This window comes from Monodon monoceros, unplaced genomic scaffold (assembly GCF_005190385.1).
Source record: "Monodon monoceros isolate NGI ecotype Baffin Bay Population unplaced genomic scaffold, NGI_Narwhal_1 Super_Scaffold_6, whole genome shotgun sequence".
In the NCBI taxonomy this organism is placed as follows: Eukaryota; Metazoa; Chordata; class Mammalia; order Artiodactyla; family Monodontidae; genus Monodon; species Monodon monoceros.
Genome location: NW_021703783.1, coordinates 1,646,706 through 1,661,789, shown reverse-complemented (window position 1 = coordinate 1,661,789; position 15,084 = coordinate 1,646,706). Strand labels below are relative to the sequence as shown.

At 50.8% G+C, this 15,084-nt stretch overlaps 2 protein-coding genes across 3 annotated transcripts in view; one reads left to right on the top strand and one right to left on the bottom strand.

Moving 5' to 3' along the window:
* The window catches only part of WNT5B (Wnt family member 5B), a 91,782-nt gene that overhangs the window by 32,724 nt on the left and 43,974 nt on the right, over positions 1-15,084 (top strand). The gene's annotated exons all lie outside the window — the stretch shown is intronic.
* FBXL14 (F-box and leucine rich repeat protein 14) lies at positions 9,625-14,901 on the bottom strand. 2 transcript variants are annotated; one of them, XM_029205093.1, is made up of 2 exons: positions 13,646-14,901; positions 9,625-10,065 (listed from the first exon to the last, which is right to left on the bottom strand). In XM_029205093.1, exons 1-2 carry the CDS (start codon positions 14,795-14,797, stop codon positions 10,045-10,047), a joined length of 1,173 nt encoding a protein of 390 aa, XP_029060926.1. In that variant the 5' UTR covers positions 14,798-14,901; the 3' UTR covers positions 9,625-10,044. The 2 variants fall into 2 exon arrangements, with proteins under 2 accessions (XP_029060926.1, XP_029060925.1); XM_029205092.1 differs by lacking the exon at positions 9,625-10,065 and having other exon boundaries at positions 12,970-14,901.

Sequence of the window (15,084 nt, the reverse complement as noted above, 5' to 3'; positions counted from 1 at the left end):
GAAGCCCGAGCAGGGCCTCTGCCACGATCACTGCCAAATAAAACATTTACCAAGCGAAAGATAGCCTTGAGCCCACACTAATTTGTATTTTTAAAAAATCATTCATAGGGGCTTCTCTGGTGGCACAGTGGTTGAGAGTCCGCCTGCCGATGCAGGGGACGCGGGTTCGTGCCCCGGTCCGGGAAGATCCCACATGCCGCGGAGCGGCTGGGCCCGTGAGCCATGGCCGCTGGGCCTGCGCGTCCGGAGCCTGTGCTCCGCAACGGGAGAGGCCACAACAGTGAGAGGCCTGCGTACCGCAAAAAAAAAAAAACTCATTCATAAACTCGAGCATTTAAACTATTAGTTAGGAATTAATCCAAATAAACCGGCAGGCTCCTGTGATGTGAACCCACCATCATATGGGTCGGTCAGAAGGAATACTTGTCCGCGTTTTTATAGGCTCTTAAAGCGGTTTTAGCTCCATAACTGATAAAGCCGGGCTCAAGCGCTATCAGCCCTGCCGCGTGACTGTCAGCACCACATAGATAAGCTCATCATCGTCCCAGGAGGACCTGGAAGAGGTTCTGAAGCTGGTGACCCAGGGGGAAGTAGCCTCAGTTGCCCGATTACCGTGGACCCTCTGGGGGCCTAACCTGTGCTGACACATGGTTAATTTCAAGATCTTATACAGATCAAAAGTAAGATCATCAGCCCCAAATTGGGGGCATTTGTCACCTCACCACTGTTGTCAACTCTGAAAGCTGGAGTTGGGTCCAAAAGGATACGGTTCACTGCCACGGGGCCCCTCGGGGGTGCGGGGGGAAGTGACATCACGTGAGGATCGAAAGGCAGCTTTTTGCCACATCCAGATTTTTCTATTCTGGGTGATTTTTTTAAATACAGAATTTTGGGTCTTTTTTAAAAAAATGTTTATTCATTTGGCTGCACTGGGTCTTAGTTGCGGTGTGCGGGATCTTCGTTGGGGCGTGCGTGATCCAGTTCCCCGACCAGGGATCGAACCTGGGCCCCCTGCATTGGGAGTGTGGACTCTTAACCACTGGACCACCAGGGAAGTCCACAGATGTTTGAAATAAAGATTTATGTATGTATCACTTTTAAGAACAGCCTTAACTAGGCAGGCATATTGTAGTAATGATAATATTTGAAAGCTTCGGTGTAGAGATTGCCAGTCGGCTGCAGGAATGGCAGCCATCACTCTCTGGCCACCACAGTCTGGATGTTTCTGGGAAGCTCCGTGGCTGTTGGGAGGTGCTGGGGATAGGCTTGTAGGGCAGGGCAGGGAAGCCCAGGGCCTCAGAGTCAGGAACGCTGTGGTCCCCGCAGGGCCTGCGGGTGCTGGATTGAGATTGTTAGGCATGGAGATGGTGGTTTAGAGAATTAGGTGAGTCGGAATATGAGTGCGCCCATAACGACGGAAAATGAGTGAACAGCAGAATTTCAGAAATATGAAGCAATTGCACAGAGACAGTTGGGGCAGGAGTGAGATGTCACCTGGTTTATCAAGAGCAGGAGAGGAAGAGCTGAAGAAAATACTGTGGAGAAATGAGGCTCCGCTTCTCCTGTAGTTCCCCACCCAGTGTGATCCGGAGAAGCAGTGTTTCCTATCTTCTTTGGGATAGAGACGGTCCACTGTCTCTCCTGTGATGCCCTTGAATGTATCACTTCACCTTTAGGAGAAGAAGTTCATCTTCTCCTAAAGCAGGATGAAAACTGTTCATTCCTGGACTGATAACATTTCAACCTCAAGATATAATTTCATTTTCTCTTTAGACCTTGAACAAAACTTTCTCGTTAATTTGAAAGCCCATATTTTGTACTTCTTAATTCTAAGTATGTTCATCTTGTATTTTGAGTGGAAAATTAAGAGAGTTGGTCTTAAGTTGATTTTTAGAAACCTTTGTGATCTAGTGAGAGTCTGAAAGAGGTTTACATTCCAAAGTACTAAAAGTTTCATCTGCCCTGAGAAATCTGAGATGTGTTGCTGTCCGTATTTTATCAGATTATTGTTTCCAAATTGCTATTTTACTCTCCCCCAAACTGGTTCTGGTAAAAAAACAACTGATATTCTGTTCGACAGAGTATGTTAAAAGGATGGAGAAGTATAAGAATAATGACGAATACAAAATAATGGTGGTAAGCCCAGGACAGAGGTAAGCCAGCATTCTGAGTGGTGGGTGACTCGGGAAGTATATTGGGAGAGGGGGCTTTGGGACCCCTCCCCTGTAAGGCAGGCTTATCTCATGCGTTGCCCTTATTTCAGGAGCCAGGCCCCCTCAGGCTCTACTTTCGAGATGGTCCACTGTCTCCTGCGATGCCCTTAAATGTATCACTTCACCTTTCCAGAGAAGCTCATCTTCTACAGCAGGGCGAAGGTTACTCATTCCTGGAGAAAGCCGTCACGCTTTGAAAACCAGCAGAAGTGATTCAGCAAACGTGTTTGTCACGATTTGGGGAGAGGACCCCACAGGGTCCACCCTGACTTGCTTTCTTTAGGGGAACTATGTGGTCCCCTCCTCCTGTAACACCCACCAAAGGAACTATGAAGGCCAACATGAAATACTAGTATGCTATCTGCATCGTGTTTCGTGTAAGATATTAAACGTAAGAATTGTGTTTCTCTCCATCTACTTCTTGATCGTTTAGGGTCCTTCTGAGACAGAACTGCAAAATCAATGAGGCAAAACATGTCAGTAAGTCATAAATACTGACGAAAACAGGCCAGAGGTATTGTTTTGCCTTTGGTAGTTGCTTTTATTTTAGGGACTTTGAAGAAAGGACCTGAAAATTCTCACTCAGCCTGGTATTTATTTTGAAATATACGCTGACCTCTGACTTTCAGAGCCAAGCAGCCTAATCCTGGATCATCCCAGAATGAGTTTAGGAATTTGTGATCATGTCCTTTTTACTGGGGATCTGTACACATCACTAACCAGCTGGTTTAGAAGGATGAGCCGCTTCTCTTGGCTGAAATAAAAGGATGAGAACAGAGGGCCAACCTGAGATGTTCACCTTTTATCAGTTGATCTTTAATGAACGTTCCTGTACGAATGACATCAGAAAAGGTCCTTCCCAATGTACAGGGAAGACAAACTCCCTTCTGTAGTGTGCATTTTTAAACGATTCCAGATAGGCGGATAAAAATGGTTGGTGTCTTGTATTTTCATCCATGCTTTGCCTTAGGAGTTTCCTGGATATTTGCTCAGTGTGAGGGGAAGGGTCAATGTATATAAATAAGGAGGAGGGGATCTGGCGACATTGGGAACACGACCTCTTGCCCTCCAAAGCCTGGGAAGCCCCAGTGAATGCTCCCGCCCCCAGCAGCGTATGGACCCTCCCCTCTGCATACAGAGTGGGGTCAGAGGTTAATGAATGAGGGCTCTCCCCACACACGGGAGCCTGCTCCATAGTGGTTTTATAAATAGGGGCTTAAACGGGGTCAGAATAGGGCCTGCATGTTGCTTCCAGACTCTCTCAATCTTCCTGAAGCGATGGTGTTCAAAGATGCCACCCTTCCACGGGGCAGGGAGAGGTGAGGCCTGGTGTGCAGAGATCTGGGTGGCTTCCCCCAGCCCCAAGCATGTCGAGCAGGACCAAATGGAAAACAAAGCGCGGGAGGGCCTCGTTGCCCCTATTCTTCTCCGTAATCCCTTAAAAAATAATTGCAGACCCAACCTCTGGCCTCCAGCACATTTTCCACTTGATTAGAGGCCTTTGTGAGGTGGGAAAGGGACCCGCAGGCCTGTACATTGTGCGAGGCCTGAAATGTCCAGCTGGGATTTTTTTCCATCAAAAGAGGATTTTAGTAAAACCGTTATCAGGGGCTTAGGGGAGCGGAGCTGCTGAGCTGCGCGGCGGGCGGATTAGCACCAGCCGGCCTGTCTGGGCTCTGGGAGGCGGGAAGGTGTCGGCGGCCCCGCGAGTTCACGACAGGTGCAGAGGCAGGAGCGGCCAAGGGCGCGGAGACCCCCAGGCGTGGGGTGCTCGTGGGGCTTTCCCTCCGGGCATCAGGCAGAAGGCGCCGGGTCAGGGGCTTGGGGCCTGCACAGAGGGGCCTGTCTGCTCCAGGTCGTGCCCACCGCGTGCCTGGCTCCCACCGCAGGCCAGCCTGCACACCCGTCGTGGTCTCCATTGACTCAGGGACCGGGTGGCCCGGCCGGACCACTTCAGAGGGCCAGTGATGGCCACATGGTCCCTGTATTGTGGGGAGGACGGAGCGGACAGAGGAAGGTGAGGGGTGTGTGCACGTGTGGTGCTGGCCGCCTGGCTTTGCTCACTGTGTCAGGGCCTCTGGGGCTGGGGCTGGGGACATTACCTAAAACAGAAGCTGTCTCCGTGGGGTGACTCGAGTGCTGGCCAGGACAGAGCGCAGAGGCCCGACTCCTGGGGATCGAGAGACAGAGTCCAGGCCAGGGGAGCCTCACGACACAGGAGGTGTTACATGACAGCCCTGGGACGCTGTCGTTCTGGGTGATTTTCTCTGCAGGATGGGGAGAGTGGGTAGCACAGAACCTTTGTCCTGACGGTGATGGCCAGGAGGCTGGGCAGTAACAGCCACACTCTGGGAGTGGGACCCATCACCTTACCGGGGGCCCAACACCCTACTGCCAACTCCTCAGGCCAGCCCGGGGACCTAGTAGTCGGAATTTTTGTCTCGTGTCCGAGTCACACAACCAGAGGAAGAAGGACTGTCTTCCTGAAAACACGAGTAGCCCAGGAACGCCGCTCCTGGAGATGGTGGCCCCAAGCACCCCTCCCAGCTCCTCCTGGGGTCCAGGCTGGGCATGCTGGCCGTTGGCCTCCCCTACACTCACCTCACCTGGTCTCTGTTTATTGCCCTGGTCCCCTCCGTGTCCTCTTTTCTCTCCTCGGCCACCTGTTTTCTTTATCCGGGTTGTTTCCCTGAATCTGTATTCGTTCTGCGTGTCACTGACAACAGTGTATTTCAGCCTGAGAGTCCACGGAGCGGCCGGGAGGTTTTCTGGTTTCCTACGACCTTCTTGGTTGCTGGCAGGAGCAGTGATCAGCTTCGTGCCTGGGCCCTGAGTTCCAGAAGCTTCTCCTTTCTCTTCTCCCATTCTCTAACCAAAAATGACCTTTGCATCACCGTGCTGGTGGCGAGCCTCATTGGGATGGCACGGCATGGCAGGTGCAGCCGCGGGACACGGCCACCTCCACCTTCCACACTTTTATTCCACATCTGCACCTGCCCTTCAGATCCTTGCTTTCATGCCCCGAGGCCAGACGGTCGGGGCCAAGACGGCGGGAGACCCCAGCCTGTCCCTCGTTGTGGCATTTTATGGAATCTGGCCAAGTTGGCTCAGAAGTTCTTTCTCCTTCATTTCTGCTTCCTGTTTCTAATGTCTGTTTTCCAGGGGAGGAATTTAGGTATGTGAGCAACCTCACTGCTTTCTCAGGGCTCTTAATCATTCTCACTTTCATGGGCTCCTTTAGAAGATCCTCATGTTGATAATAAAAAACTAAAAATTGATACTCCTAAACATTTTTTAATATTTTTGTTTGTGTGTGTGTGTGTGTAATTTTAAAAAGCCAGCACTTTTGCTCCTCCTGTTAAAATGGATGTTTCCATGTATGAGTGTAAACTTTTTCCCAAGTTGTTCTCCCAAACTTCCCGAATATGGCAATCTAACAGGATCTGTATGAGATGGTCTTAAATAAAAGTTAGGAGTTGATGTTTGATTCCCGCCAGCTACATCAGGGAAACGTCCCGAAGGCGCATCTGATACCTGCTCCCAAACCGAGTGCCGGGCACCGGGGTCCCTGACTCCACCAATACTTAAAAATTCCATTTCATCTTCTTGGCGACATGAGGTTGTCTCGCCAGCTCTCACTCACACCGGGAAGGTCTTTGTGGGGAGGCGACCGGGGGCACCTGCCGGAGGGCATCCGGCTCACAGGCAATGCTGCCACCTGCTGACGGGTCTCGGGGCTAGCAGGCGCCGTGGATAAAGACAGTCCGTCTTTCCACGTGGAAAACATACGTGGAGTTTTGCATGAACCGTACTTTACTTTTCTGCCCCACAGTGGATCCTAAAATCGTCTTAGTGCACCTGGGGTAAAGGAAAGCACGAGGTCAGACGCCCGCCTCTGACACTGGTGTGGCCTCGACGCAGGGCTGCATCCCCGCGGGGAGGGTGAATGGGTGGGAGAAGGTGGGAGAGGGTTTGCGGGGGATGGGAAGGTCGAGGAACACCGCAGCAAGAGGCAAAGATTGACTTTCCACCCCTGCCTTTCACGAGGTGCCGTGCGACCTGTCTCCTAACTTACAGAGACGCAGTTTAGCTTCCGACGCAAGCAGGGGTGAGGCTGTCACTGCGAAACCCTGTGCTCTGCTGTACTGGAGTGAATTTCCGCGGGTTCTCCTGTGATTCCGTTGAGCATTAGATCCTTGCGTGTGGGGAAAAGATAGGCCAGCTGTCTTGCTATGGGTCACTGTCCTGTCGCCCTTTGACTCCGAGCACAATGGCCAGGCGTCTGGACGTCAGGGAGGCTGGGAAGGCCAGTCGTCTATCCAGTCCAGGCTCAGAAAACCCAAAGAGCATCTCTGCCTGCTATGTCAGGAAGCTGCGCTGGGAGCTCGACAACGTTCAGGCCACAGAACCTGGCCGTACCGTAGATCCCTGAAAGACACTAAAGTTTGTGCATTCGAAATGAACTAGAAGAGCTCGAAGTTGTCACTTTAATGCTGTATTTTCATATAGTTTGCTCAAGGCACACCTACTGGCCTTTTTTCTTTTTCTTTTTGGTAGTTCACAGCAGTGGGCTTTGGACGAGCTTAGCCAAGGTTTAAAACACTGAGGTAAAAATGGAAGGCCCTGGTTAGTGTATCTTCCATCTAAGAAGGCTAAGAATTTGAGGGGTTTAACTGTTGCAGTTCTCCCTTATTTCACCCATCTGACCAGTTTTGGCCTCGGTGATTTTACCAAAGATTCTAAGGAATACGAGGACTAGTTTGGGGGGTTCCTCTCTATTTAGAGGCCACTTCTCAAAAAGCAGAATGGAAGCCGGTAGCTATTCCTACACAAACGTACACAAGCGTGTGCATAAAAATGCCAGTTTGGGGTAAACCTTTCCTAAGGAAAAACACTATTACAAACAAACATTTGTAGTAAATATTTGCATCATCTTTTTAGATGAGGAAAACAATGCTTTCCAAACCACGTGGAGTAATTCCACACCATTTATAAGAAGTGAATCTGGACTGGGCTCTTTCCCCGCTGTGTCTGTGCCGCTCCTGTCGCTCCGGTCCTGATCTGGCAGGGGGTCACTGCGGGTGCCGTGGGCAGGCCCGAGCCTCTGGAGGGCGGTTGCATCCCCCGGAGAGCAGGGAACCGAAGCGCTGCTGGTGTGAGCACACTGGACTAGACCCTTTCACGCTTTCGGGGCAGGAGGGAGTTGTAGGTAAAACATCTGTAAAGTCAGGACGTTTTATCCTTGAGTGATGAGAAAACACCTCGTGCTCTCACAGCTCAGTTCTCCTTTGTGACAGGCGGCCCCGGGCGTGTGGAGCTGTGACTTCTCAGCATGGAGGCCTTTGTGTCGTGTTTGTCACCGTCCATGACGGAGCAGTGCCGGAGAGCTGGCCCACGTGCTTGAGGACGACAGGGGACCGACTGGACCCTCACTCGTACTCGGGCCACCCGGTACCCTAAGCCCGTTTACCAACTCCTCGCACTAGCTTTCCGGCTCCTTGAAAAAGGAGTTTGCATGAGTAACGTACACGTCTGAGTTTGCATAAGTAATGCTTATTAAATAATAACTTTCAGCATTCGGGCGTTTACTCCAGATGAAAATAATGTGCTCTAGCTCAGCTCTCTTCAGAAGCAGGGGGTCGGGTGTTGCTTGACAACAGCTCAGGGAAGGACCCCCCGCTCCCTCCTGCTGGGGACCGGCCTCCCCGGTGATGGGTAAAGTCTGGGGTGGTCACCGGGCACAGTCTTTCACCCTCGTCAAGCCTCTTTCCCCGTTTATAAAATTAAATGTCCGGAATCCACCAGCTTTGGGGAAACACAAATCCGGAGACAGGGAAGCCAAACACGGTCGAGACTCCGTGCGTCCGCGGGCCGTATCCACCTCCCGCCTGTGTGACCGGGATGCTGTCCACTCTCACAGATGAAAGCGAACGCACAGGACATGGGGCATTTGTCCTTTACACAAAGTGGAAGAGTGATGAGATAATAAAAAACTTAAGTCTTCTTTTAAGAAAATATGTGCACTTTCCTGGGTTAACAAACAGGAGATGGAGGAATTCCACTTGGATTGTTTTGTTTGGGGGGGATGTCAACGTACCCCGTCTCGTGCCGTTACTTCTGCTCTCGTGCCGACTTCCTCTTGCCCTAAACGGGAGGAGTGGCTTTGTCCATGGTACCCAGAGCTCCAGGTGGTACAGGCAGCTCCACCAGGCCACATCAGAGCCACCCCTGCCAAAGAGGAAAAGGCTGAAACTGATCAGTTGTGGACATTTAAAGGTACAGATGTCTGGAAATACCCCTTTTCTATCCGAGACCTGAGTGTTCACTCTTTTCCCAGCTGTGCACTCACCTTGGAGATGTTCTAAATTCTTAATAGTTGGCAGTGATCCAAATATGAGGTCTCCTCTGTCTGACAACATTCGCTTTTCAAAAAACTTAACTTGCTCCGTACCATTTGAGCAAAGCACCTTGACAAGATGAGACAGAGGTGTGGCCTGGGCACTGGCTCAGGACTCGATGCAGCTTTCCAATTGCTAATGCTGTGCTTTGCCCAGGACCCACATGATTTCACCAAAAGCCTCGCCCCTGACTCCTCAGGGGTCACGGTGGCACACAATTTAGGTCTTGCCCTCTATTAAAGGGACAGAATTAACTTTTAAAAGGGGGTGATGCAGAGGGGGAAGGGCAGCAGAGGGGGCAACCACGGGTTGAGCAGAGCCCTGGGAGCAGAGGAACGGTTGTCAGAAGCTGCATGAGGTCTTGGTTTTGTTTTACAAATCTGATCTCTTAATAAGGGGGTCTTATCCTTTGGAAACACAGTGGTCCCTGGGGGCCACTCCCCTCTCCCCTTTGAAAACTTGAGTTCAGATTCTCTAAGTCGGAAGGGAAGGGTTTTACTTATATTGCAAGATCAGCATCTAATAACCACTGTGGGAAAGCACCTGGATTTGGGGGATAAGCCATGCTTCAGTTTACATATCGTATGTCTCCGTTTAAGGGAAGCCTCTTACCGTTAAAAAGAAACTACCGTAATAGGAACATTGGCTTTTTCAGATCTTTGCTGCTGATTTCAATCATGAAAGAATAATGATCGGTTTGAATTTTCTTAACTGTTTAAGGATGTACCGTAAGTTAGGCAAGCATCCTTGTCACTGCTGCCAAAGGTGGGATAAATCAAGTGGGCCCTCCCCGCCTTAGGACGGAGGAATTGGGCAGGCAGGCGTCTATGGCAGGGAGAATTATTCAGCAACACCCAGCACTCTTAGCTAGAGGCCCGTCGTGGTCTTGAGGAGGCTGCAGACACTGTCTGAACCCCGCCGACCCTGCCGTTCACTTACACATCTTTTCAGCAGATGTTTCATGGCTTTTGCCCCATGAGTCTCGGACAAGTACGCGGAACCCTTTCCTGACTGCCACCAACACAGTTCCTCCTGAGGTTTATTGCTTCTAGATGATAAAGTTTACACTAAGTTCCTATTTTGTTTTTTCAGTTCTGAAGTTTTGGCAAATACCTGAGCCAGGTTTTTTCTGTTATTCTAAAAACTGCCCTGAAGTGCCTCTTAACTTGTGCGCCACCCACATGTTACACATCCGCTTATGTTCTTAGCGCTCCTATTCTTTAAAAGCATTTCCTTCCATTCCTGTAGGTATGGTGAGGCCAAATCCACTTCTACTCCCTTTCAAGTGGTGCCCTTGGCCTGAGCTTGTCCATCCTGGGTTCAGACAGCCACCACTCGCTTCTGGGAGGTCGCCTTCCTGGAAACCAAGGTGCGATCAGTAGCTGAACCTCCTCGTGGAGTGGAAGGGGGCTGGACTTAGTGGCTGGCTGACTTCAGGCGAGCAGTATTCTCATCTGGAAAAGAGGGTACCTTTCAGCAGGTTGCTTTGAGGACTCGGAGAAATTTTCAAGTACCAGGCAGAGCACATCATTGGTTCTCAACCCTGACTCCTTTCTTTCTGTCAAAAAAGGCTGAAGGATAAGCAGTCTCTGACTGATGCAAGGCGGTTCATTCATCTTTCCCGAGACACTCAGATACATTGTAAACTATGCCCAGTTCAGGATGATGACAGCAGGCCCGTGATCTTAACTTCCAAACAGTAATTTACTAGCCTTGAGTCAAGCTTATATTTAACCTTTAAAGTAAAAACCAAGACGAAGCAGAGAAACAGAAAACCTTCCAGTTATAGCTGGTAGGGTTACTTTTTGTATTAAATGAAGGAGGTGAGCACAGAGCCCAAGACTTAGGAGGTGCCCAGATTCTTACTGCCTGAATGTGCACAGCCACACGATCCCTTGGAAGAAGAAAAATAGTGTAAGAAGCTCACAGCTTGTGGAAGCTTCATGTGCTGTAGAGGCAAATGCGAAATCAGAAAGCTGACCCTGATTCACAGTCTCTTCTTACTAGGGTTCACACTTTTTTTTTTTTTTTTCCAGGCAGTAAGCACTGTAACCTAAGAGGGAAGAAAGAGATCCACACCTTCCCCAAAGAAAAGGAAGATGGATCTAGTGTCAGGCTCCATTAGACCCACTTGTGATGGCTCTCCAAGAAGGAACAATGCAGCTTTTGTGACAGGCCCGTACAGCAAGCTTGGAAACTTTACAAAACAGTCCTACCCAAGAGAAACCTGGTTCTAGCTCTCTTCCTGGAAAGAGGCGTTGATCCAGGAAAGTTTTGTGCTATTCTTATCGGCTCTTCCTGGGATCAGTATATTAAAAAAAAAAAACAAAAAAAAAACCCCCTCAAAAACAAGTAAGACAGACCTCTGCGAAACAGGAATATGAAAAACCCCACTGCTGGCGCATTTATACACTTCCGTTTCCACAGCCCAACCACAGGGTGTCAGGTGATTTAGTTATTGTCTACCAAAGGGAGCTCTTTGCTGGAATTGTTGGTATTCAGCCCCAATTCAGTCTAAGAACCCTCACCGGGGTTCGAGTGGCCGCCTTCTTAAAATGCAAATGTGCAAGAACTCCAGGCCGGCCTCCCCGCCCCCAGGAAGTGTCCAACCCGGCGGCGCTGGCGGGGCTGGCGGGGAATGCTAAGGAGGGGCCCAAGCCCCCGCCCTGCCGCACTGCTCACAGAGCCGCAGTCCGCATGACTGAGCGCCCTTAACTTTCCCAACAATGGCCCTGGCGCCCTCCCCGCCCCCTCGCAGCCTCCCCACACCCGCTCAGGGTCAAGAAACCCATCTTTCTTCCCACTTCCACATCTCAGGACGCATTTCTTGAACATCACCCCTAGATCTCATGTCCATGTGGAGAAAAACTGGCCACCCTGGTGAAACTGTGACTCTTACAAATCTGGTTTAAGAAGAAGTTTCATTTTGTTCAGTTTCTTTAAATTTCCATGTTGTTAACAGTTCAGAACCAGAAGTTATATAAATCTCCATTCCAATCACATTTCTAGCAACAAAACATGTAGATGTCAGTGGTGAACCTCATACAGGATACATTTTTCACCATGAGCTCACACCACACAGGCTGCACGGAACTCTGCATCTTATGCTTTTACTTCAGAGACACAAAACAGCACCTCCTACTGTGGCCTGGACCCAAACACACACTGCCTTAAAAATAATGCACAGATACAAGGCTTTTGTTTTTGTTTTTTTTTTCAAAAACATACTTCATATTTCCTCTTTTATTATATAAATATCAGTTTAACCTTTTACTGTAAGAATATAAATGTTTTAAGAGGATCTTTGTTATTATTTATACAAATTCACAAACAGTACAATTAATTGATAAAGGTCTCTGGGTTTCTTTTACTCCATGGTCTCGCATGTTGCTGTGGAGGATTCTAAAAAACAATAAACAAACCAAAAAAATCCAACAAAAATGTACATCCTACACAAAAGTGATTTTTTTTTTAAAGCCACAAGTCCCAACCCCCATCAAAATAAAGGCATCTACTCCTCCATTTAGAAACAGAATTTTTAAAAACCCACAAACTCCCGTTTTATTAACAGAACAGAGATAAGACATGAATTTCAGTCTCCTCCCCTTCACATTTCAGCCCCGGGGGCTCTGGAAGCTCCTCAGCTCCCAACAGGAACCCTCACTGTGTGACCTTTTCGTGGGGAAACTTGCAAGAGGGGGAGGGCAGGGCAGAATCTGCATATATAATCATCATTTTCAAGACACAGTCTGCATCTCAAACAAACACAAAAAATAACAAAAAACAAAACAGTCCAACTCTCATGTCTCCCACACATTTGTGCTATAAATTAAGTCAAGATTTAGGATCACGGCTGGGCCCTCAAATCCCTATGGACAAGGAGAAAAAGGAAAGCAGAGCCAGAATGTGAAGTGGGATACACGGGGTGGATGGGGTTTGGGAAGAAGCCAAAACAAAAAAGATGTACAAACCCGATGGGCATCTTTCCAGTCCAGGCACAAAAATGTTTCAGTCTCAAAATATCTCTCTTGTAGAATTCCAGGGCTTCAGAGAAAAAAGTAAACTAAAACGAGGTAGCCAGACACACACACACACACACACACACACATATATGTATATATATAAATACACACACACATATATATATAATTTATATATATATACGCACATATATATATAATTTATATATATATACACACGCACATATATATATAATTTATATATATATATACACACGCACATATATATATAATTTATATATACACACGCACATATATATATAATTTATATATATATACACACATATATATATAATTTATATATATATATACACACGCACATATATATATATAATTTATATATATATAATATATAGACTATACTCAGCAGAAAAAAAAAGAGACCATGATGTCAACTTTCTTCAAAAAACTAAAAAAAGACAATACAACTGAAATGAGCGTGGGTAGCAGAGTACTGTCAAAGGACTGATGACGAGAGACTGGGATTAGTTACGAAGTGGAAGAAGGGTGAAAAGGCCGTTGTAGTTGGGTTTGCTTTTATACGTTTCGAAATAAAAACCAGATCACAGTATTCAAATGAAAGCTTAAGTGAAGGCAGACATTTTCCCCAGCTCCCCAGGGCTGAAAGGACTGGTCACTCCCCACCCCCGTTTCCAAATGCAGCGCGGCGGGGATACAGTAGCTCAATCCGTCCTCCAAACCCCTGCTGAGAAGAGTGGCTGGTGGGTGGCGAGTCCTTCTCCGCATCCTCGGGGAAAAGGAGAGGGTGTGGGTGGCGGAGGGACCCCGGACGCAACGGGGGGGGGGAGGGGAGGAGAGAACGAGCCTGGGGCTCCGCGTCATCGCCCCCACCGCGTCCGCGGCAATGCTCTGGGTCTACGTGTGCGTGTCGAGTGAGCGCGGGGCCCGCGGCGGTGGCAGGAGCACGAACAGGGCGGGGCCGGGGGAGTTGGCGCTGCCGCCCTCACCTGACCTTCTCACTGTCCGTCATCTGCCAGAGGCCCAGGTTGAGTACCTTGAGGCACGGCAGCTGCGTGATGCGCTCCAGGCCGCGCTTGGTGATGCGGGTGCAGCCGTACAGGTCGATGCCGGTGAGCTGGCTCAGGTGCTCGGCGATCAGCTCCAGGCCCTTGTCCGTGATGCGTACACACTGCCCGATGTTGAGTGTGCGCAGCCCGTGCATCTGCCGCACCATGCGGTTGATGCCATCGTCGCTTATGTGGCAGGAGCAGAGGGACAGGGACTTGAGGCCGTCCAGCCCCTGCGCTATGTAAGCCAGGCTCTGGTCCCCCACCTTGTCACAGAAGGACACATCCAGCCCCGAGAGGCGCAGGCTGCCCATGGCCAGATGCATGATGCCCGTGTCACTGATGTTGTCGCAGGAGCGCAGGTTAAGGCTGCGCAGGCTGCCCATGTGCGACAGGTGCAGGAGGCCTGCGTCCGAGATGCCTCCGCAGAAGCTGAGGTTGAGGAGCCTCAGGCCCGTCAGCCCCCGGGAGATGTGCTTCAGAGACAGATCCGTGAGCTTCTGGCAGTCCTGCAGCGTGAGCTGCTCCAGGCCCAGGCAGCCCTCGGCCGCGCTGCGCGTCATGCCGGCCAGGTGCCCGATGCCCACGTCCGAGAGGTGGCGGCAGCTGCGGAGATTAAGGCTCTTGAGGCGCTGCAGGCCCCAGGCGATAAGCAGGAGACCGGTGTTGGTGATGTTGCTGCAGCCGCCCAGCTCCAGCACCTCCAGGCCCTTGAGGTACTGGGCTATGCGGCCCAGGCTGCTGTCGGTGATCTGCTTGCACAGGCTCAGGTTGAGAGCGCGCAGCGAGCCGATCTCCTGAACGAACGCGTGGCCCAGTCCGTTGTCGGTGAGGTTGTAGCAGCCGCTGAGATTGAGGCTCTCGATGTTGGCCATGCCCTGGATCACGTAGCTGAGGCTGCGGCGCAGGCTCAGGATCTGCACCCGGCGGATGCCCCGGGCCTGCAGGCTGGGGAACAGCGACGGGTTGGCCCGGCGCAGGTGCAGCTTGGCCTCCACCCCCCGCCACACCGACTTGTGGTAGGCGGCGTCCCGCCAGGCCGTGCACACCTGCGCCGCGCGCCCCTTGTCGCGCACGTCCAGGTAGCCGAAGATCATGGCCAGCAGCTCGGGGAACAGGCACGAGATGTGCGTCTCCATCTTCCTCCCCGCGGCGCCGGGGAGGAGGCGCGGGCCCCGCTCCCGCCCGAGCGACGAGGCGGCTGGCCGGCCGCGCCGCGGGCCCAACGGACGCGCCTCCCGCCTTCCGGCTCGGCGCCGCTCCTCCTCCCGTCCGCGCGTCCTTCCTGCCGCCCTGCCCGCCCTCCCCGCCCGGCGCGCTCGGCGCTCACATCCCGGGCGGGCGCCCCCGCAGCCCGGCCCTTGCTGGGCTCAGCTCTGCCGCGCCCGGCCCGATCAAGCTGTTTCGAGAGATCGGAAGAGCTTGA

Bases quoted from the DNA above. Each gene is read 5' to 3' on its own strand.
- FBXL14 (XM_029205092.1), bottom strand. From the start codon at position 14,797: ATGGAGACGCACATCTCGTGCCTGTTCCCCGAGCTGCTGGCCATGATC.